The 23,080-nt window shown below is 35.8% G+C and overlaps 3 protein-coding genes and 1 non-coding gene across 4 annotated transcripts; 2 read left to right on the forward strand and 2 right to left on the reverse strand.

Annotated features, from left to right (window-relative positions):
• Nucleotides 1-3,602: 3,602 nt before the first annotated feature.
• Nucleotides 3,603-5,246, forward strand: LOC133823484 (protein WHAT'S THIS FACTOR 9, mitochondrial). Its single transcript, XM_062256290.1, has one exon. It carries the CDS (start codon nt 3,778-3,780, stop codon nt 5,071-5,073), a length of 1,296 nt encoding a protein of 431 aa, XP_062112274.1. The 5' UTR covers nt 3,603-3,777; the 3' UTR covers nt 5,074-5,246.
• A 1,682-nt stretch (nt 5,247-6,928) lies between these two features.
• Nucleotides 6,929-10,762, reverse strand: LOC133823486 (DEAD-box ATP-dependent RNA helicase 37-like). Its single transcript, XM_062256291.1, has 7 exons — nt 10,510-10,762; nt 9,200-10,031; nt 9,020-9,103; nt 8,677-8,919; nt 8,070-8,237; nt 7,867-7,980; nt 6,929-7,505 (listed from the first exon to the last, which is right to left on the reverse strand). Exons 2-7 carry the CDS (start codon nt 9,971-9,973, stop codon nt 7,017-7,019), a joined length of 1,872 nt encoding a protein of 623 aa, XP_062112275.1. The 5' UTR covers nt 9,974-10,031; nt 10,510-10,762; the 3' UTR covers nt 6,929-7,016.
• Nucleotides 10,763-19,313: 8,551 nt separating this feature from the next.
• Nucleotides 19,314-19,419, reverse strand: LOC133828061 (small nucleolar RNA R71). Its single transcript, XR_009890705.1, has one exon. It is a non-coding gene; the product is annotated as a small nucleolar RNA R71 (small nucleolar RNA).
• A 619-nt stretch (nt 19,420-20,038) lies between these two features.
• LOC133825472 (uncharacterized) lies at nt 20,039-20,836 on the forward strand. The gene has a single exon (XM_062258405.1). The coding sequence runs from the start codon at nt 20,039-20,041 to the stop codon at nt 20,834-20,836; it is 798 nt and encodes a 265-aa protein (XP_062114389.1).
• The last annotated feature ends 2,244 nt before the right edge of the window (nt 20,837-23,080 follow it).

Here is a 23,080-nt window from a genome sequence, read left to right on the forward strand (position 1 = left end):
TTTCTTTCTTGGTCTTCCTGCAGGGATTGTTGCCTTTGGAGGGAACACCACTATGTTTAAGTGTTGTGGGAGATTCCATTCATCTTTATGGGGCAAAGGATGAACATTTTCTTCATACAATGCTTTCAACGTTTCTGTTTTGTAAAACCTTGCACAGTAATCATACACTCCGAAGTTTCTCTTTGCAATTATAGCTACTGCATGCCCACAAGGTATTTCATCTTCTTGAAATCTATTACAAGTACATGTTCTATTGTGTATATTTACTGTGAAATTGGTCCCCTTTTCACCACGAACTTCATATTCTATTGGGTTGAAAGGCAAGACCTGAAAATACTTTTGTCACGAATTATAATAAAATAATAAACATTTATATACAATTAATGTTGAAGGTAACCTCTTCCCCCTCTGTGTAGTTTATTATTTTTTTTGGCTGTTACGCAAGGTAACTGGTTACCATCCACTAACAAATTAAAGAATAGTAAGAATAAGTTTAGTTGCATACCTCATACTTCATTCTCGAAATAATGTCATGTCTTAACTCATTTTCTATTGTTGTAGATATTTTTGTGAATGTTTCGTTTGCATTATTTGAGCTGTTCCAAACCCACTTTTGAACCAAACTTCTAAGGCATTCAACCAAGATATCAATAGGAAGATTTCTCGCAGCTTTTAGTGCAGCGTTGAGCGATTCTGCGATGTTGGATGTCATCATGGTGTATCTTTTTGTTGGTGAGTATGATCTTGCCCAAGTTTCATACTTGACTTTCTCTAAATAGGGTCTAATGCGTCTGTCAAGTCTGTCAAGGTCTCTCATGTAGTGTTCACATTCTATTTTTGTGTATGCTTTTAATGCTGCAATGAAATTCATTTGTAGCCCTTCTCAATGGCTTTCATACTTGCTTTTCAAATTGTTGAGCAAGTGAAACATGCAAGCTCAATGGAAAGCATTTGGGTACACTATATGTATTGCATTGTCTATGCTCTTGTGTCTGTCGAAAACAATAGTCGATCCTTTGAAGGTAACAAGTTACTTTTATAAGATACTAAAAGAAATAGCATGTATTTGTGTATTGGGTTTGGGTAACCAGTTCTTTTTTCTATGTAAACTAGAATATATAATTGAAGCTATCATACCTTCGGGTTCTCCATACGTGTCTCTCAGTTTTCAGAAGAATCAAAGCCAAGAGTTATCATTTTCAGAGTCTGCTATTCCAAAAGCCAAGAAAAAAATGTTATTGTTTGAATCTAACGTTGATGCTGAAAATAGGGTACCACCATGTGCATTTTTTAAGAAAGTTCCATCAACAACAATTATAGGCCTCCATACCACATTTCTTTTGATTGACTTGTACTTATTCTTTATTAATTCCCCAATTACGATGCTTTTTGCTTGCCTATGGTCCTCCATAACAATTTCAAGAGAGCAAGTGTGATTTGGAATCCATTTTCGTACCTTGAATAAATCTTGATTTCTGTATTTAGATGCTCTCACAAACCAGCTGCATGTGTCATCTGCGCAAGTAACTAGGTACTCTCTTGGTTCTGATCTTTTTATTTTGAACTGGAAGTTATGGAGCATGGCATAGTAGCTAAGAGCTTATTTGATTGTGTTCTTGTCCTTGTAAATTTGTCCTTGCTCTATTGTGTTCACTCTGTAATCAGATATTACTATTTGGATTTCCTCCAACTTCTTTTTTCTTTTTGTATTGTCTTCAATTATAAAATCAACTACTTCTTCAGCAAGGTGAGGTATGTATGCCACATTGATGCCCTCATTTGTTGTGCTTGACATTCCTGCTTAAAGTAACATTTGTTCATTGATGAAAGATTTGTTTGCTTGCATTAATAACGTACCCACCTTCATTTCTTCAGCTGTAGCTTTTTGATTTGCTAGTTGAAGAATGTTATTTTCATTGCTTGATTCTTAAACTATAGTGACACACAATGGTAAGTCTGTTATTTTTGTAACGACTTTTTTCTTTATTTCCATGTAGAACAACATTGAATTGCCTGTTTCAACCTTCATTGGTGGTGTTCCTTTGGCTACTTGATAATAAACTTCAATAGTTGCTCTTGTTTCCTTTATCTCCTCTTTTATCAAATTCACCAAGTTGTCAAAAGAACATTTTCGTGGAATCAATATCTCAGTCATTGTGTACCCTTCGTATTCGTTTTTTTCATTCCACTTGCCTCCAAATTGAACCAAAGAAGTAGTAATGTCCATACCTGCAAAATTTGGCAAATTTTTAAGGAGTTAGTTGGTTGCAACTGGGGAAGGTAATTGGTAACCTTAGTGTTACTTTTTTGTTACTAAATGTTTTGGCATTTAGAATTCACACCAATATCAATGATTTTTTTTTATTAAAAAGACAAATTAGAATCTAAATTTTTTTTAGTTATTGTTTTTTGTCTATTTTTGATCAACCAATGTTCATATATCAATAGGTTTAAATAATTTTTTTATTTTTTATTTTTTTAGTTTATAAATTATTTGTGTTTTTAGAAAGCACATCATGATCATCACTATTATCATTATATTCAAGATAATAGTTAAAAAATAATTTCAAATTTTTATGCAAACAAAATAAATTTATGTAGAAAATTTAGGAAATTAATACATTTGAAATAAAAGATGAGAATATAAATAATTGAATATATTAAGGTAGATAGTTACCTTAATATGTAATCACGTACCCTACTGAAACACTTAATTGAACATATTGACTGATTTTCAAGGTAATTGGTTACCTTGTTGTTACTGAATGTTTTGCCAGTTAAAATTCACACAAATATCAAATATTTTTTTATTGAAAAGACATTTTAGAATCTATAATTTTCGGAGTTTTTTTTTTTTTTTTTTTTTTTTTGTATTTTTGGTCAATCAATGTACATTTATCAATAGGTTTATGAAATTAATATTTTGAAATAGAAGAAAATGACAATTGAATAGAACTGAGAGAGGAGATGATTTGTGCATTTCTTGTTTTTTGATTGTATACCAGAGATGCAGGTCGCCGAAAATGCCAAAGATTGCAGCACAACTGATAAGAAGATTTCTTGAATTTGAGTTGATTTCTGGAAAAGATGATCATCAATTTTCTTGCAAAAGTGACCAGATTTTCTTGAAGTGCTTTTTTGCTTGAGATGAGTTCGGAAATAACTATTGTTGATCAAATGATGAGGTAATCGTCGGAGGTAGAAGTTTTCGTTTCGGAAAAAGAACGTATAGCTGGAGAAGGAAGCCAGAGATGGAAGAAGAAATTGGAGAGAGTCATGGCAGAGCAAAGGTAATGTCATCCTAATGGGTTTGATTGTTTTTTAGGAGTGTTGTGTTGTTTATTATGATTCTACCCCTTTTTGGGTTAATCTGTTTTTGTTTAAATTTTTATTACTCTATGTAGTTATGTTTAAATTTTAATTACTCTACGTAGTTAGTTTTCCCATAAATTATGTTGATTAAATTTTTTTAGAAAAAATTTAATTCTCTTATTTTTGCACAACAATAACTAAAAACTCGTATCTATGAAAAAATACCTTCATTTTAAACCACTAAATTTGGTTTTTAACGGTTCTCACAAGGAGGACGTACAAGTTCGAATCCCCTCACCAACTAAAAAAAATCTGCTTTTGGTGTAAATTCCCTTATATTAGGGTTTATACCCGCTAACTCCCTAAACCAGATAAACAAACAAGAAAGAAGCTTTAGCTTGAATTATCATTCCTTCTGCACATCACTGACTCTAAACTTAGAACCCAAATACTCGATTTAAATTGATGAACCTCAAACTGAGAAACTCTTTGCTCTCGTTCCTAATCTCAAATAGATCATACGAACCCACCAAGCTTTACCTTCTTCCTCACCATTTCCATCAATGGCGAGGCATAACCAAAGTCCGCCTCAAATGGGTCAAGAACCGAAGCCTTGACCACATAATCGACAAGGATACCGAGCTCAAAGCCGCTTGTCTTCTCAAAGATGCCATTAAAAGGTCCCCCACCGGCTTCCTCACCGCCAAGTCCTTTGCCGATTGGCAGAAGCTTCTAGGCCTCACCGTCCCTGTTCTCCGGTTCATGCGAAGGTACCCAACAATCTTTCATGAATTTCCTCACGCCCAATACTCAAATTTGCCTTGTTTTAAATTAACGGACACTTCACTGTTGTTAGACTCACAAGAACAGAGTATACACCAAGCTCAAGAAAACGACGCCGTCGAGAGGCTTTGTAGACTGCTTATGATGACTAAAACTAGGACTTTACAGCTTAAATCTTTGTATCCGATCAAATGGGATCTGGGTTTGCCTGATAATTTTGAGAAATTAATGGTTCCCAAATACCCAGATCTTTTTCGGTTCATTAAGGCCTCAAATGGGTTGAGCTGCTTGAGACTTTTACAATGGCGTGATGAGTTTGCTGTTTCGGCATTGGAGATGAGTAAGGAGAATAGTGAAGTGGGGGATGAGTATAGGCAGTTCAAGAGAGGTCAAACGATGTTGTCCTTTCCCATGAGTTTTCCAAGGGGTTATGGAGCTCAGAAGAAGGTTAGAGATTGGATGGAGGAGTTTCAGAAATTACCATACATTTCTCCTTATGAGGATTCCAGGAATATTGATCCCAATAGTGATTTAATGGAGAAAAGAGTAGTTGGGCTTTTACATGAGATTTTGAACGTGACTCTTCACAAGAAGACTAAGAGAAATTACTTGAGAGGCATGAGAGAGGAGTTAAATCTTCCACATAAGTTTACAAGAATCTTCACTAGGTATCCTGGGATTTTCTACTTGTCGTTGAAGTGCAAAACGACAACAGTTTCCCTTAGGGAAGGGTACCAAAGAGGGAAACTGGTGAACCCACATCCATTGACTCGTCTAAGAGAGAAATTTTATCATGTTATGAGAACAGGTTTGCTGTATAGAGGTAAAGGTGAAATCCTCCTACCAAAAGAGGGTATTATGCTTGACACTGGGGAGAATGAAAGTGAGCTAGAAGAATCTGAAGAAGAGGAAGAGGTTGACATTGACGATGAAGGCTCCGAGTACATTTCTGAGTTTGAAAACTCTGATGAAGATTAGTACTTTCAGGTTACCAAGAATTTTTTTTCCCCTTGATGATCATCAACTTTCCCAGTTAAAATTTCCGAGAGTAGTGACACTAGGTTGTTTCTATCAATTCAAGTACAAGGCTGTATACCCAATTGATTTATTAATCAGAAATAAGACCACAAAAACCTTAGCTTTTGTTCTTACATGCATTATTCCGCTAGTTGGTTCCTTCCGTGGGTGATCTTGCTGATGATTCAGTTCTAGTTTTTCCTTTGTACCACGTACAGTGAATATTGTTAGACTTGTACATTAACTGGAATAAAATTATTTTAAAAAAAAACTATATGCGACACTCAACGTGTATTCAAAATTTATCAAACAATCAATCGTATTGGATGTAAATTTTTCCTGAATATATACAAGTTTACAACAGTACATACGCTCTTCCTTTCTCGTCAATTTTCATGCTCCATTTGGCAGAGGGCCGTGGAAAATGTGTTGCAAGAGTTTTTTTTATTTAGTTGCTGCTGTCACTCGTTTACTCCCCCATTTTATGCCTTTCGGTTACCCAGTAAAAGGGTTAAAAGAATTATGTGATGATTTTTGGAATCGTTTCGGGTGCTTCCATCTGTTTGCTTCTGTGAAAATTTTCCTGCATACTTGCCGTATTTCAGGTAAAACGCGATTCAAGATGGAAACTTCACAACAGCAACTGCTTCAACTTAATTTTGCTAGGAAAAAAAATATTTAATAAATTTGCATTTTTACCTTCAACTTTTAACATTACCAGATCAAATTGTATATACTATAAAATCATATCTTCTGTTATTATTTGTATAAAATAATTAGTATTTTTGCACCCACAATTTTAACAATTACTAAATTATGCCACATTCAATTATAAAAATTTAAAAATTTATTTTTTCTCTTAATTCTTAAAAAGTTAAAGAAAACTTATTAAAAAAATTCAATAAAAGTCTAAAATTCTTTTTAAATACATTTAAGTTTAAAAATATTTTTTAAAAGAACAATTAAAAAAAACATATTCTCTTCTTCTTTATTCTTTTTTATTAATTTTTCTAATTACTTTCTATTCTTTTATTTTTCTTCCTAAATTTACTTAAAAAATTAATTATATATAAAATATTATAATTTAAAATGTACTAATTTTACAAAAATATATATAAAACTTAATTAATTAAAAATATTAAGGAAAATGAAAGAATAGAAAGTAAATAGAAAAATATATTAAAAAAATAAAAAAGAAGGGTATGTTTTTATTTGTTACAATTTAGTTTTTCTTTTAGAAAATATTTTAAAATTTAAATATATTTAAAATAAATTTTAAATAATTTTAATTTTTTATTGAATTTTTTAATTTTTTAAGTATTAATTAGATAAATAGTTCTTTTAAATTTTTATAATTAAATGATATATAATTTAATAATTGTTAAAATTCGGAAGAAAAAATATTAATTATTTTACAGGACACCTTCTGAAAGTATCAATAATTTAGTGAGATTTTAACCGGTTTAAAAGAAAAAATACTATTTATTCAAAAATAAAAACAGCCGCATATTCAGGCATACTTTTACAGTACTATAGACATTATTTTAAGGGGAGTAGAAAGGGCATTTTTCATCTACCTCACAAACAGAAACATTCTCTATCTGCTATGTTATCAGTTAGATACTTAAATTATCTCTGTCCAGTCTCCAACGGGAGACGACCAAAGGCTTGCCCACAATCAAATTTGTTAGTTTTTCGCATCAACTTGCTATTACTATTCCTCTGATCAGCGATACTTCAGTAAAAACCCTAGTCCTTGGTACAAATGCAATATAGCATTTCCCACGTTAAAATCATGATCTAAGGCATAAATAAATAGCACCAGAAAACTCCATTATATTCTGAAGGAAAATTATATATACTCGAGTGAAAATTAGAGAACGGTTCAAGTACATTTCAGGAGACTAATCCCAGGCACTGGTGACACCAGGTGCATAACCCCCACCATAACCACCAGGAACCCCATACCCACTACTATTTGCTCCACCATAGTAGTCTTGTCCTCTGCCATAAGAGTTGTCCCTCCTGAAATCACGACCACCAAATCGGCCTCCACCAGAACCACGCCGGTTCTTACCACCACCACCGTAAGAAGTCCTCGATGCATAACGAGTAAGCCAATCGGGCACTTCTTGATTTGCTTCTAGCATCAGATCAGACAGAGGCTTTGCCATCGAAGAATTATTCTCATTGAAGAAAGCTGTTGCCAATCCTGATTTTCCAGCTCGGCCTGTACGCCCAATCCGATGAACATAATCATCAATGTCATTGGGGAGATCAAAGTTTACGACATGAGCTACGTGGGGGATATCAAGACCACGTGCTGCCACATCTGTTGCAACTAAAATTGGTTTATTTCCACTCTTGAATTCCCTCAATGCATACTCCCTTTCCTGCATATAACACATAAAAGTAAATTATTATGTCAAACTTCAGTGGCCATTGTGTCATTCAATTGAATTAAAAACATGCACAAAGCTACTAGCACAGAAAGAATTCACATTTCTAAGCTTAGCCTATCAGTTGGAGCCATGGAAGTGCTAGATAAAATGAAGTAGACGGTCAATTATGCTTATGAAAGTGGAAGTTACAACTTATTCTTAGCTCCATCTCTTCAATCATAAACTCTTACAACAAAGAGGTTCACAAATATAAACAAAACAGTCATAATTTATACAAGGAAGCATTGCTTCATTAGCAATGCCAAATATTTCTTGAAAGCAAATCTCGGATGGAATTTGCTTAAAATCTAACCTGTTGTGTCCTATCACCGTGGATAGTAGTAGCAGGAAATCCACTCATAGTCAACCGATACTCCAATGCGTCAGCTCCTTTCTTTGTTTCCACAAATACTAAAGTCAAAGATTGCTGCAAAACACAGTTGATTGTCATAAATATGCTTTACCAATCAAAATGTTTGAACACATATCCTCCGAACTAGGTGGATGACAACTTACCTTCCCATGGGTTCCATTCTCCTTCTGTGCATGAAGAAGGTCCATAAGATGACTTCTTTTGTCAGCCTCTGGTACAAATTCGACTCTTTGAACAATTAGATCAGTACTTGAACCAACTCTTCCAACAGCCAAGAATATGTAATTGGAAAGAAAATCAGAAGCCATTCTCTGCAAAAAGTAGCAAAATTATCAGAAACATCAAAATAGTAAAAAATGATGAATCCTTGTATTGTGTAAAAATCCACTTGTTAATCTGTTGATAAAAGAAACTAAAAAAAGTAAATATGTGATAATGCAAATAACAACTCTTCAAGTTCCGGTGACTAAAAATGCACTTCTACGTGAGCATTGTAAGCAAACAAGAATCCTAACAATCATAGCTAACACTATAATTTTAACCCACTACATGATTAAAACGTAACACTAATTTTAACCCACTACATGATTAAATCGTGTAACCTTGAGCTCAAAATATAGCTTCAGCTGCCACCTGCAAGCAATCAATTATTGTGATACATACCAAGTACCACACTCGATGCTTCTACCTAACAATAATTATAACAATGAAAGACAAATGGCATGAACTTGACAAATAAGAATGACAGACCTGTATCTCTTTAGGAAATGTAGCACTAAACAGCATCGTCTGTCGCATACCACGAGGAGGCATGTCCATCTGCTCCACTATCTTCCTAATTTGAGGCTCAAAACCCATGTCCAGCATTCGATCTGCCTCATCAAGAGCCAGGTATCTTATCATCTGCAGTGACACTCTCGCTCGCTCAAGCAAATCTACCAATCTTCCTGGAGTTGCCACAAGAATATCAACTCCTCTCTCAAGCTCTCGCAACTGTAGAAATGTAACAAATTTTGTTTAAGAATGAAAAAGATAATAATATGAACAGTGAAACGTCATATATGTCAAACCAATGTCATGAAATAAGTAAAACCTGTTGGTTTATTGGTGCTCCTCCATAAGCAACGACCACCCTGACTCCAGTTTGATATGAAAACTTTTTTGCTTCTTCATGTATCTGCAAGTCAAATACAACAATTATAACTACCATTTGCTTGATGGAGAGTGAAAGCCTTACAAATGCAAAAGTAATGTATATATTCAGAGCTCCTACCTGACATGAAAGCTCCCTTGTTGGGGAGAGAATGAGAGCAAGAGGGTACACTGTTCGTGCTCCACGTGGTCTCTGAACATTCTGCTCTCGCATTATCCCACTAATAATTGGAAAGCAGAAAGCAGCTGTCTTCCCTGACCCAGTCTGGGCACAAGCCATCAAATCCCTCCCCGCAAGAGAAATTGGTATTGCATGACGCTGGACAGGAGTTGGCTTCACATACTTGCACCTCCGAATATTATTGTTCAATGCATCCCCCAAATCTATTTCGGCAAAAGTATTCACAGGTGGTGGCACATTACCCCCACTTGTCTCCACAGGAATATCCTCATATGCATCAAAGTTAATCCCCGTATTTTCTTGCTCGCTGAATGCAAGTTCAGCATCGTCGTCATTGCCAAATGGGTTGACTTCACGTTCCCTTCCACGGTCCCATCCCCCACCTCTGTTGTTCCAGCCACAGCCGCCACCAGTTCTACCACCGCCACCACCACCACCACCACCACCGTATCCAGGACGCCCAAAATCTGGCCTAGAACTACCACCCCAGCGAGGAACTGCCGCTGGCCCACCATAACCAGGGCGGTCACCAACAGGTGACGGCCCAGATTGTGACACAGCCGGAGGATCAGATGAAGGGGGCTTGTTACGAAGATGTGGGGGCACATAAGTTGAACGAGGAAAGCGTGATGACCCATTTTCGCCGGACGAACCAGTTGCAGCTGCATTCTCAGAATGAGAATTAGCCACCGAATCTGCCCATGAAGTTGTCATAATTTCGAAACCGAAACCCTCTTTTCCAATTATTGCTTGCCAAACTGAAATCAATGCCCTAGTCCACCAAATACAGAAAAACCAAATTGAACCCAAATCAAAATCCCTCCTTCCATTAGCCTAACGGATCAAAAGACCCTCATTGACTCTAATATATTTAAAAGTTAGCTAAAAAGTAGGAAAAATAAAATCTAAAGGTATGGTTAGTCATGCAATTTTGTATCCGGAAAGTAAGCGAGAATGTTTTTCGCACAACAAATAAAAATAATTATAATTATAAAAAAAAGGTGTGATTTACGAACAAAATTCATTCCAAAATCTTTCAAAATCATAACAAAACCCATTTTAAACACAATGAACAACATGCGCGAAGCAAAACTAAAACTTTGAGATCAAAACAGATCGAAGCAAAATCTAAGTAATAAAAATTCATATCAATCGATGAATATCTCTATACAAAGACAACATGCATTAAGACGGATAACTAGAAAATCCAATACGATTTCAGATATAAGAACAAAGAGATAAAAACTTACAGAGAAAGAGAGAATATATGGAACTTAGACAGAAAAAAAAAACTGGATCGGAAGCCAAAACTTGAGTAAACCCTAAAATTTGAGGGAGAAGGAGAAGCTAGATCGGACAGGAAGCTCAAATATCGGTATACTTTTTCTTCGTCTTCGATTTGTCAACGAGATTTCTGTGTGAGTTATATTTGCTTTTTATCTTTGTTTGTACGAGTTTTTCTCAGCCTTTTCAACTCGGATCATACCCCTTTCTTTGTCTTAATGTTTTTTTTTTCCTTATTATATATAATATTTTTTCTAGTGCCAAACGTATCAATAGGAAAAAATTTAAAAGAGAAAATATCTTAAAAGCAACGGCGTACGTAAAATTTGGATGATGCCGTCAATAATTTAAACCTACGCTGTAAAAAGTAAATTAAGAAAAGTGTTTACACTTTTTTTATTTGTTTGCGTTTTTTACCAATGATTTTTGGACTTTATATGTCGTTCAAATATAACCTAAACTTAATTTTGTTTAAAAAAAATTTGAGCTAAAATTATAAATAATTTACTAAACTAATTATTTAAAATAAGAATAAAATTATTTTGCTTAATAGTTGTATTATTATATTCAATTTTTTCTTTATTAAAATTAGATTTATGGGTCTATTTAAACTATTTTATAAAATATAGGATCCAAAAAATAATTTATCAAAACACATAATTCAGGTAATGAGACAAAATACAAGTCCAAAAAAGTATAAACCCTTAAGAAAAATTAAGAAATTATCTTTCTAATTTTTATATTAAATTGTGAGACAGATTTATGTGGAATAGGAGTAAAATTACATTAAAGGTAGATTGACGTAATAATCATAATATAATTAGTTATCATCATTTTTTTCTTGAGAAATTGGACCACTTAAAAGTGCATCTTGACACAAAATTAACAATAAAAAATAATATGGGGGTTATTTACTATTGACTCATTTCGTTTGTGTGTAGTATCTCAGAGGAGATCTTTAATGATGAACAGTTAATTAAAAAAAAAAGATAAATAAATACAGTAATAATTGACTGAGACGAAGATTTATAGTGTTTCAACCCAAAAACGATGACCTACATCCACTTTAGTCAATATTATGTATGAACTTTGAACCCTTAAGAGCAAGCTTAGTTTAATCTTGCTTTTGTGGTAGTTACAGTAATGGAGAGTAGAAGCTCTCTCCAAAAATGAACAATTACTGCATGGTTTCACAACTCTCGGATTTCAGATCTCGGACTTATTCTAATCTTTCCCCCTTTGTTGTTTTGCGGGTTGCACTATTTATAATCGTGGAGATGGGTAGGGCTGACGGTGGCACCTTGTTTCCTGATTAGGCTAAATCTTGGTACACTTGGTTTAGAGACATACTTCTGTCTCACCAAAAATGGAAGTCTCGCATTTCCTGTTCATTTAATGGTTGAAGGCGCACTCGGGTGCGGAACGAGGCTCGGGTGGCGAGGGGCCTCGACAACCGGCGATCAGCTACTGGCGACCGGCGAGATGCCTTGGGGATCAGCTATGTTTGACGACGACTTTAGCAAATCCTCGTGATACGTGTTCGTTCGACTTGTGCATCTAGTTAGGGAGATTGGCTATGGCCATTTTCTTCTTACGACTAAAGTTGGTGTGGCCGTCTAGGGATTATTTGGCTTCACACAATGGGAGATGTAGGTTGGCTCTAGCGAGTCTTACCTCTTCTTGAGTATTGGGGAAGTTGCGAGGGCCAGTCTTCACAGTAGCTAGTGGCAACTATTGTGCCTTGGGGGCTTTGTCTTGACTCATCATCACTTCACGGGCCACCACGTGGAAGTGCCGAATTTTGGGTATAACATTTGCCCCCAAGTTAGGCTCCACGTTGGTGTGGGGATGACTATCATAGGCAAGGGCAGTCCGCTTGATGTATTAATAACAGTATTTTGGATATTATATTTGGCATCCTTTCGCATTTAGATAATATTAATTTCTAGTGTTTTTAGGTATTCTTAGCTTTGTTTTACGAGTCTTTAATTTTTAAGCCATAAAATATTTTACAAGGTATTATTGATGAATTTGATGTATTTTTGTGGTTAGGAATCGATGGGAGACAATAGGATCGAGAAAATGAAGTTTGGGATAGATTTGAAGTGTTTTAGAAGTTCCTAAACCCGAGGTTCGAGCTTAAAGTCGAAGATTTCGAATAAAAACAAGGATGCATGCTGAAAAGGCATTTGGCCCCAGCCAGCCTTATTCCAGGTCGAGGCCTAGGAGTCAGAGAGTGGTGATCGCGGCCACCATAAACCCCTAGCCGCAGCCGATACTTGATATTTACCCAAAAAAGTCTCGTGGTCACAGCCACCAAGAATCACTAGCTCACAGCCGGTACACATATTTTGCCCAGAACAATCCTGTGACCGCGACCACCAAGAATCAAGGATGCATGCTGATTCCACCCGAGGTTCGAGCTTAAAGTCGAAGATTTTGAATAAAAACAAGGATGCATGCTGAAAAGGCATTTGGCCCCAGCCAGCCTTATTCCAGGTCGAGGCCTAGGAGTCAGAGAGTGGTGATCGCGGCCACCATAAACCCCTAGCTGCAGCCGATACTTGATATTTGCCCAAAAAAGTCTCGTGGTCACAGCCACCAAGAATCACTAGCTCGCAGCCGGTACACATATTTTGCCCAGAACAATCCTGTGACCGCGACCACCAAGAATCACTGGCTGCGGCATGCGATAGAATTTTTCTTAAATTTTGATTTTTAAATGTAATTTTTAATGGGCTATAAAAGGGATTAGGGTTAACTTTCATAATAACTTTGGATTGTGAATTTTAGAAGCTAGAGCAGCAGAGGAGGAGAAAAATACATCATCATATTTATCTAGTTTTTCTTTCTTCTCAAAACTCCTTTATTGTCATTGAGTATTTATGTTTGTGAATATGAATGTGATTATGGAGTAGTTTTCTTTGTAGTTGAGGGTTATTTCAAAACCCTAGATTTGAGATCTTGAATGCAATAAAAAAATTTATTCCTTCTATTCCCTTGTATTAAATTGTTTCTATTTTTCTAATTGAATGCTATGAATATTGTGAGATCTTGTTAGGTGGCCAACTAATTAGGGTTTTGCATTATTCTACCATTATCTTAAGATTTCTATTCACCTAATAATTTATGATTCTAAGTAGAGTGATAAATTGCAATTGAGGTATTGTGACGGGTATCTTGATTGTGATGAAAAATAGAACCTAGGTTAAATGAATTTCATGGTTAATGAATTTGTTACCTAGATTAACTTGTTTCCTTAGAGTGTAATGCTTTTACTAGGTTACATAGATCGTAGCCTTAATGAGTTTATTTCTTGGTAAAAAGGATAAATTAAAAGCGCTTAGCTTTAATTAATTATAATAGAAAAACTGAGATAAGTGACTGCTTAAGTGTTATCTGCAGGGTTAATAGTTTAATTTGTTGGGATTAGTGCCCTTTAAATCATATGTTTTTAACAATGTTTTATAAAATACATAATTGAAATGAATTTTTGCATATATTGTTTGTTTATTATTATTATTATTATTAGAATAATATTATATGAATATCATAATATTCCCAAAATCGTTATTGTGACTAAAATATTTTATTGGTATGAGATGATTAAGATTGTATAGAACGAATTTAAATAATTCGCAGTAAAACAAAGTTATGTTGAATTTTTGGATTAAATATTGTAAGTACGATTCACTAGTATTATGAATACATGTAATCTAGATTTGGATTACTGATGTAGTAGGACATCTTAGTGGATGCACTTTGTATAAAGTGGTTATACATGAACGGACCTGATATGTTATTAATACTTTTTTTATATTGTTTACTTTAAAAGTATTAATTAAACATACTAATAAGAAGATCATATACAAATTGATCTTAATCTTGAGGTTATTATGAATTCCTGTTTATGTCATATGAGTTCTTTGATTCACTCGTTATAGTTTGTCAAAATGATCAGGCTGAAAACTTTGTTTTGGGAACTCATTGATGTAAATGACTGGGGACATAATATACATATATAGAATCTATACCTTTTCAAGATGAATTGAATAATGGTTCTCTTAAGAGTTGGTTTTGGAACTGAAAGATTATTGAGCTCAAATTCATAAATCAGTTTATGAATTAACCTTCACTAGTAAAGTTAATTATACTTAAGGAAACAAAATATAATTAAAGATGTTAAACAGTAATTAATTCCTACTTTGATTATGAGTCATTAATAGATGATTGAATTGTATGTAATGATTAAATCGATGGACACTTATTTTTTTTATATATTTAAAAGTTCTCAATAAATAACTATCTATAATTACAAGAGTGAAATCTCATATTTTTAGTAGAATAATATTGAGATTAATAAATTAAGGTTATTATATTAAAGAGTTTTAATTAATAATCTAAATTTATTGGAGCTTGAAATTATAGGTCCATATGTAATATCTGCCTTTGAATTTTATGGGTGTCTTGGTAATTTGGCATGTGAGGGCATATTGGTAATTTATGATTGATGCTTATGTGAATTGATTTCTTTTAAATTTCATGATAATATATGATTATGAAATGCTTATGTATGACGGTGGAAAAACAGGTTCCTTCAGGTATCGGGGGCTTAAGTGCCAAAGATATTGGAAATAATATGTCAAATTAGAAATATGAGTTTTATGGTAGAAAGAGTAATTAATGAAAGTCAAAACTATTAGCTTTGATAAAAAATACAAAAATAGCCTTAAGTAATTACTGAGGAAAATTAAAGAATGACGATAGTATGGTAAATTGACTTTATATAATTAATTATCAAAAATAATTTAATATTGAGAATTAGGTTTAGAATTAATACGATAGTCAGACACTTCTCATTTACATACGCGATAGAGTAACATGCCAAGAATACTTCTCTTGTTCTTGATAGGGATCTTGGAGTCTTAGATATCCAAAGGAGGACGTGGATTTAGTAATTTGGCAGACTAAGAACCATACAAAGAGCAAGGATAAGAAGATTGATGGCTGAATATTGATTGGTAAGCTCTTCCAATTTTATTGTTTAGGTTTGATGATAGATTTAGGTTTATGATGTTGAAAAAGGGGATTTTATTGTATTTGTTATTATTGATGTTTATTATATGTTTAGCATTGGTTATATCTGAGTTTCAAGAGTTAGAAGCATGCTAGATTGACTGATTTGGTGAATTAGGGTCGAAACTTTGCGATTTGGGGTTGAAATCTAGGTTTAAAATCACATCAGTGATTTCTTTATTCGGGGACTAGCGTGATCGCGCCTAGCCTTGGCGCGACCATGCTACTTGGCTAGAAAGCTAGTGCGCTCTGTGGGCGTAATCGTGCCCAGGCACTAGTGCGACCGCGTCGCGCTGGTTGCCCATAAATGCATTATTTTGGTTCAAATGCACCCTTTTGATATGTTTTGGTACTCTTAAGGATATTTTGAGGATGAATTAGCTTTAAAAGAGACATGGGTGAATTTTTAATATGGTTTTTGTTTGGCTTGAGTTTAAATGTTATGATGTTATATGATGTGATAGGCTCGCTAAGGATACTTGAAGGGACGCATTAATGTGTGTGGAGCGATGTTGGACCTGAGGTAAGAAGAGTGGATACCTGCACGTAGGGTGTACGCTCGACGTACTTAAGTGTGGTAAATTTTGTATGTTACATTATGAATTATGTTAAGTTATGCTATGAATTATATTTTGAATCATGTTAGGAATTTTGTTGTAAACTTGTTAAGGATTATGCTATAAACTATAATATGAATTATGATATGAGTTACATTAGGAATTATGTTATGGATTATGCATGTTGTGTGTGATTGTGTTATGTGTGAATATGATGTAGGTATGTGTGGCATGCTTATGTTATGAAAATGCATGCTTACGTCAATTTGTGCTTGGTTGCACAACTAACCAGATCAGCACTGGTTTACGGCCAGAATTACACCAATAATACGTGTTATGATTTTTTTGTGATATGCTATGATTATTGTATGTTATGTTATGCTATGGTGTGTAAAGTTATGCTACGAGAATGTTACGATACAATATGAACTATTGTTGAACTTTATAATGTATGTAATAGTATAAGTTAGGAGTAGTATAAGTTTTAGGTTGTGATTATATGAGTTAGTTTATGTCTATGTTTTTATGTTTTATATCTCCTAATGTTGGGCTTTGGGGATAGTGTCTTATATAGTTCTTCTTGCTGAGTGTTAGCTCACGGGTACTCTGTGTTGTAGGTAAAAGAAAAAGCGCAGTTGACGAGGCGATGAGTTGGAGTAGGCTCAGTCAGACGTGTGCATGTCGTGATTGTCAACCTATGGGTCAAAAAAGGGTTGCTACATATGCATGGTTTTAAAAGTCTTCAAGTCATTATTTTATATTGAGATTTTAATAACTGGTATCTTTATCAACGATATTCATGTAAAAGATGGTTTATTTTAAATAATGAGATCTCGAGTTGCATGTGTTTATAAAAGATATTTTACACATGTTTGTTTTTGAATGAGTTTCGATAAATATTTTGTAGTAAATTATTTAGTTATGTTGGGTCGTTACACCATAGGTCCCCGAGATGGCTCTATCAACGCTATTGATAACTCTTGAATAAAGAGTTATTTCATGTGCTTTTGAACTTATATTTGTGAAAAAATCATGAGTGATGTTAGTTTATTTTTATTTTTTTTGTAGCTAACTTGGATGTTTTCATTATCTTAATTAAGTGTAATTATTTTTTAGATTTTAATAGCTATTGGGTTAAAGATAATGATTTCATAGTTAAATATTTGCACAAAGGAATGAGTGAGCTTAAGAGTCTATTGTGATGAAATTATTGTGTTGATGGCTGAATATTCAGGATTGCTGCAGCAAAACTGAAGCATTGTGATCAGCTGCATTTTGGAGCATGGAACACGTGGCAGTCAAGAGTCAAGCTTACATTTCAGCTGATGTGGCAGTGGCAGAAGGAAATATCAGCATAATGGAGAAAAGGACAAAAGAGAAGGAAGACTTGTTGTTTTGGGAGAAAAAGAGGGGCATTATGGTACTTTTGGAGGAGAAGAAGATAACCTAATATACCAAAAGAATGCTCCAGCCGTAAGCATCAAGCAGCAGCCATTTTTGGCAAAGGAAACCAGTGAGAATATCAGAGAAAACCCTAGGAAGAAATAGAAGAGAGGGTCAAGGAAGAAGGAGGCCAACCCAAGAAACTCAAGCATCATTTTGATTTGTTTTTCTCCTCTTTCTAAACTCTATTGTATTAATTTCTGAGTTGGATTTTAACTGAATATTATGGGCTGCTTTGATTATGAATTAATGTATATGAAATCAGCCATGAACTAATTTCTTGGTGGCTTGAATTGTTGATGAACCCTATGTTATAATCTATCTATTTCTTGCACTTTATTTTAGTAAAATCTCCCTTGATCATTCAAGTGTGCTTAAATTGATTTCTTGTTGTTGTTTGGCCAGCAATGGCAAGTTATTTTAATTATATTTAATGCTGGAAAGGTTGAATGTAATAGGAAAAGCTTGAATGACACAAGTCATAATCTAGGTTAGGTTATGTTAGTAATTAATATAGGGATATGTTAATTACCTTGTGTAACATATGATGAGTGAACTGTGATTGCATTCTTAAATCTGATTTTGCATAGGAATATGTTTAATTAGGTAGAAGAATTAAGGTCATAAAATTTGGGAAAGTTTTATGCGTGTTAAATGAACTTTTTGTTATCCTGGGAGTTTTGCTAGAGTATTGCTGCAGCAACACGTTCGCAATTTGTTCAGGACGAATAATATAGGGGAATTCAACAATTCAAGTCCATTTTGCAATTCATAAATTTCTCTCAATTTTCTTGTTCAGTTCAGTTTTTTTATTTCAGTATTTCTATTTTATTTTAATACTTTGCTTAGTCTATAAACAACCACTTGACTTTTAATTTTCTAAAATTGTTTAGTAATTGTTTTGCTTACTTTTTAATTTGCAATCCCTGTGGAGACGATCTTGAATACTTACTACTTTATTACTTGTTTTGTGACTGTGTACACTTGCACATTTTAATCGAATCAATTCTCACAACAAGTTTTTGGCGCCGTTGCCGGGGATTGAAATTAGAAATTCTTGTAAAATTAATTACTTGCAATTTTTGTTTTTTTTCTCTTTTTGAGCTGACTTTGTTTGCTTGCTCTTGTGTTTTCTCAGGTAATTTACTATATGAACGAGCAAGAAGACATTGAATTAGCTCCTATTGACCCCGAGATTGAAAGAACAATTAGAAGAAGACTAAGGGAACAACGGGCTCAAAATCGCCTTAATATGGCTGAAGAGGTTGAAGGAGTTGAGGGTGCTAATAATGTCACTAATACAATTGCTATGGCTGATGATAGAGAGAGAGCCATAAGGGAGTACGCTGCCCCCATGTTTAATGAGCTCAATCCGGGCATTGTTAGGCCTGAAATTCAAGCACCCCAATTTGAGTTAAAGCCCGTGATGTTCCAAATGTTGCAAACAGTGGGTCAATTTAGTGGGCTGCCTACTGAGGATCCTCACCTTCATCTTCGTTCATTTTTGGAGGTGAGTGACTCCTTCAAGCTACAAGGAGTGACTGATGAGGCCCTAAGGTTGAAATTGTTCCCTTTCTCTTTGAGGGATCGAGCTAGAGCTTGGCTCAACACTCTTCCTCCCGACTCGGTGACTACATGGAATGAGTTGGCTGAAAAATTCCTGATGAAGTACTTTCCCCCTACCAAAAATGCCAAGTTTCGCAATGAAATCATGTCATTTCAGCAGCTGGAAGATGAATCATTCTGTGAAGCGTGGGAGAGATTCAAGGAATTATTGAGAAAGTGCCCACACCACGGGATCCCACATTGTATACAAATGGAGACTTTCTATAATGGGCTCAATTCTTCCACTCGTATGGTGTTAGACGCTTCAGCCAATGGGGCTATTCTCTCTAAGTCCTATAATGAAGCCTATGAGATTTTGGAGAGGATAGCTAGCAACAATTATCAATGGTCCAATGTTAGAGCCTCAACAAGTCGAAAAGTGGCTGGTTTACTTGAAGTTGATGCATTGACAGCTTTGACAGCTCAAGTTTCTTCAATGACTAACCTTCTCAAGAACATGAGTTTGGGGGGAATGGTACAGCCAGCTGCTATGGGCCAAGTGGCAGATGTTTCTTGTGTTTATTGTGGAGATGGGCACACATTTGACAGCTGTCCATCAAATCCTGCATCAGTTTGTTACTTGGGGAATCAAAATGTGAGCCGTAACAACCCATATTCGAACTCTTACAATCCGGGTTGGAGGAACCATCCGAACTTCTCATGGGGGGGTCAAGGAGCTAGTTCAAGCGGAGCACCCATGCAAAACAAGCCTACATATCCACCGGGGTTTTCTCAACAACAACAACAAAGAGCTCAACCACCTCATCCTCAAGTGTCTCAATCAAGCTCTTTGGAGAGTTTAATGAAGGAATATATGGCCAAGAACGATGCTGTAATTCAGAGTCAAGCGGCATCTTTGAGGAATCTAGAAACTCAGCTGGGGCAACTTGCTAATGAGCTAAGGAATAGACCACAAGGCACTTTGCCTAGTGATACAGAAAATCCAAGAAGAGATGGCAAGGAGCATTGCAAGGCGGTTACCTTGAGAAGTGGCAAAAATGTGGAACTTACTGAGGATAATTGTGCCAGAAACAGCGAGCCCACTTCAATCCAAAGTAGTGGGGACAAAGGAGACAAAGCTGTGAAATCAAAAGAATTAAATGCTGATCCTGAAGCAATTGCTGCAGCAATTCCTCCGCAAAACGCTACAGGAGAGTCTACAAGCAAGCCACCTCCACCATTTCCTCAACGCTTTCAAAGGCAGCAACAAAATAGTCAATTCCGCAGATTTTTAGATGTCTTGAAACAACTTCACATCAATATACCATTAGTGGAAGCTTTGGAGCAAATGCCCAACTATGTGAAGTTTTTGAAAGATATTTTAACTAAAAAGAGGAGGCTTGGTGAATTTGAAACAGTGGCGTTGACTGAAGGCTGTAGTTCTATATTGAAGAGTAAAATTCCTCCTAAATTGAAGGATCCGGGCAGCTTCACAATTCCTTGTTCTATTGGTGGTAGAGACGTTGGTAGAGCACTTTGTGACTTGGGGGCTAGTATCAATTTGATGCCCATGTCAATTTTCAAGAAGTTGGGGATTGGAGAAGCAAGACCAACCACAGTGACTTTGCAATTAGCGGATCGTTCTATGGCGCACCCCGGAAGGAAAAATTGAAGATGTACTTGTGCAAGTTGGACAAATTCATCTTTCCGGCTGATTTCATCATCCTTGATTATGAAGCGGATATAGATGTTCCTATTATCTTGGGTAGGCCATTTCTAGCTACCGGAAGGACCTTGATTGATGTACAAAAAGGGGAGCTTACTATGAGGGTGAATGACCAACAAGTGACTTTCAACGTGTTCAATGCTATGAAGTTTCCGGATGAGGTTGAGGAATGTAATAGGCTAAGTGTAATTGAGTCTATTGTTGCTGAAAAATTCCACAAGGAAGTTTGTAAAGATGGAGTGGGGGTGAGGTCACTTGAAGAGCTTGAAAGCTTAAGTGAAGAGGAAGAAACCCAAGTTACATGGGTGGAGTCAACGCAGCCATTTGCTAAATTCAGGAGGCCTTTTGAGTCATTGAATTTGTCGGAAGGGAATTTTAAGCCTCCTAAGCCTTCTATTCAAGAGCCACCAAAATTAGAATTGAAGCCTTTGCCTAGTCACTTGAAGTACGCCTATTTGAGAGAAGATGAGACCTTGCCTGTGATTATTTCAGCCATGTTAGGAGCTGAAAAAGAGAGTTTGTTGCTGGCTGTTTTGAAGAAATACACAAGGGCCATTGGTTGGACTATGGCGGATATCAAGGGGATAAGTCCCTCATTTTGTATGCATAAAATTCTGTTGGAGGATTGCTGTAATAATTCTGTTGAGCAGCAGCGAAGGCTTAATCCTATCATGAAGGAAGTGGTTAGAAAAGAGATAATTAAGTGGCTTGATTATGGAGTTGTTTACCCAATTTCAGATAGTTCTTGGGTCAGCCCAATTCAGTGTGTTCCTAAAAAGGTGGAGTTACGGTGGTGGCTAATGAAAACAATGAGTTGATTCCCACAAGACAAGTGACGGGCTGGCGTGTTTGTATGGACTATCGGAAGTTGAATAAGGCTACTCGCAAAGACCACTTCCCGCTGCCATTTATTGACCAAATGCTTGATCGGTTGGCGGGAAAGGAGTTCTATTGTTTCCTTGATGGGTATTCAGGCTATAATCAAATTTCCATCGCGCCGGAAGACCAAGAGAAGACTACCTTTACTTGTCCTTATGGCACCTTTGCCTTTAGAAGGATGCCTTTTGGGCTGTGCAACGCCCCCGCCACTTTCCAACGTTGTATGATGCAATATTCTCAGATATGGTGGAGAAGTCTCTTGAAGTCTTCATGGATGATTTTTCAGTATTTGGGGAGTCTTTTGACACTTGTTTGGCTAACTTGGAGCAAGTCTTGGCTAGATGTGAAGAAACACACTTGGTACTCAATTGGGAAAAATGCCATTTCATGGTTCAAGAAGGCATTGTGTTGGGCCATAGAATTTCTAACAAGGGCATAGAAGTGGATAGAGCAAAGCTGGAAGTTATAGAAAAATTGCCACCACCTACTACCGTCAAGGGGATTAGAAGCTTTTTGGGGCATGCGGGCTTCTATAGGAGGTTTATAAAAGATTTTTCAAAGATTTCTAAGCCCCTTTGTTCTTTACTTGAGCAAAATCGAGCATTTGAGTTCACCAAGGAGTGTCAAGAAGCATTTGTGACTTTAAAAATGGCTCTTATCACCGCACCCATCATTGTAGCTCCGGATTGGTCTCTCCCCTTTGAATTGATGTGCGATGCTAGTGACTTTGCTGTGGGGGCTGTACTTGGGCAACGAAAAGAGAAGGTTTTTCATTCCATTTATTATGCAAGCAAGACATTAGCCGATGCCCAATTGAACTATACTACCACCGAGAAAGAGCTTTTGGCGGTGGTGTTTGCTTTTGACAAGTTTAGAGCTTATCTTGTGGGGACTAAAGTGGTCGTTTACACAGACCATTCAGCAATCAAGTATCTAATTGCCAAAAAGGATGCTAAGCCACGACTTATTCGATGGGTGTTGCTTCTTCAAGAATTTGACTTGGAAATTCGGGATAGAAAATGAACGGAGAACCAAGTGGCTGACCACTTATCTAGACTTGAAGCTGGAAGTGAAAAGCAAAATGAAGGGCCTATTAAAGAGACATTCCCCGATGAGCAATTGTTGGTTGTGAACCAAACCACTATTCCATGGTACGCTGATTTTGTCAACTATTTGGTGAGTGGTTTGCAGCCTCCTGATTTGAATAGGCAGCAACTCAAGAAGTTCTTTCATGATGTGAGATTCTATTATTGGGATGAGCCCTATTTGTACAAACAATGTTCAGATCGAATCATGAGGCGTTGTGTGCCT

The sequence above is a fragment of the Humulus lupulus genome, chromosome 3 (genome assembly GCF_963169125.1).
Source record: "Humulus lupulus chromosome 3, drHumLupu1.1, whole genome shotgun sequence".
NCBI classification, from domain to species: Eukaryota; Viridiplantae; Streptophyta; class Magnoliopsida; order Rosales; family Cannabaceae; genus Humulus; species Humulus lupulus.

What these genes read in the sequence shown, in the direction of transcription:
- LOC133825472 (XM_062258405.1), top strand. Translation starts at nt 20,039, where the DNA reads ATGGCCAAGAACGATGCTGTAATTCAGAGTCAAGCGGCATCTTTGAGG.
- LOC133823484 (XM_062256290.1), top strand. Translation starts at nt 3,778, where the DNA reads ATGAACCTCAAACTGAGAAACTCTTTGCTCTCGTTCCTAATCTCAAAT.
- LOC133823486 (XM_062256291.1), bottom strand. Translation starts at nt 9,973, where the DNA reads ATGACAACTTCATGGGCAGATTCGGTGGCTAATTCTCATTCTGAGAAT. An exon ending in GAGCACCAATAAACCAACAG is followed by an intron (nt 8,920 to 9,019) that starts GTTTTACTTATT and finishes ACATTTCTACAG; the next exon opens with TTGCGAGAGCTTGAGAGAGG. An exon ending in ACGGTGATAGGACACAACAG is followed by an intron (nt 7,506 to 7,866) that starts GTTAGATTTTAA and finishes TGTTATATGCAG; the next exon opens with GAAAGGGAGTATGCATTGAG.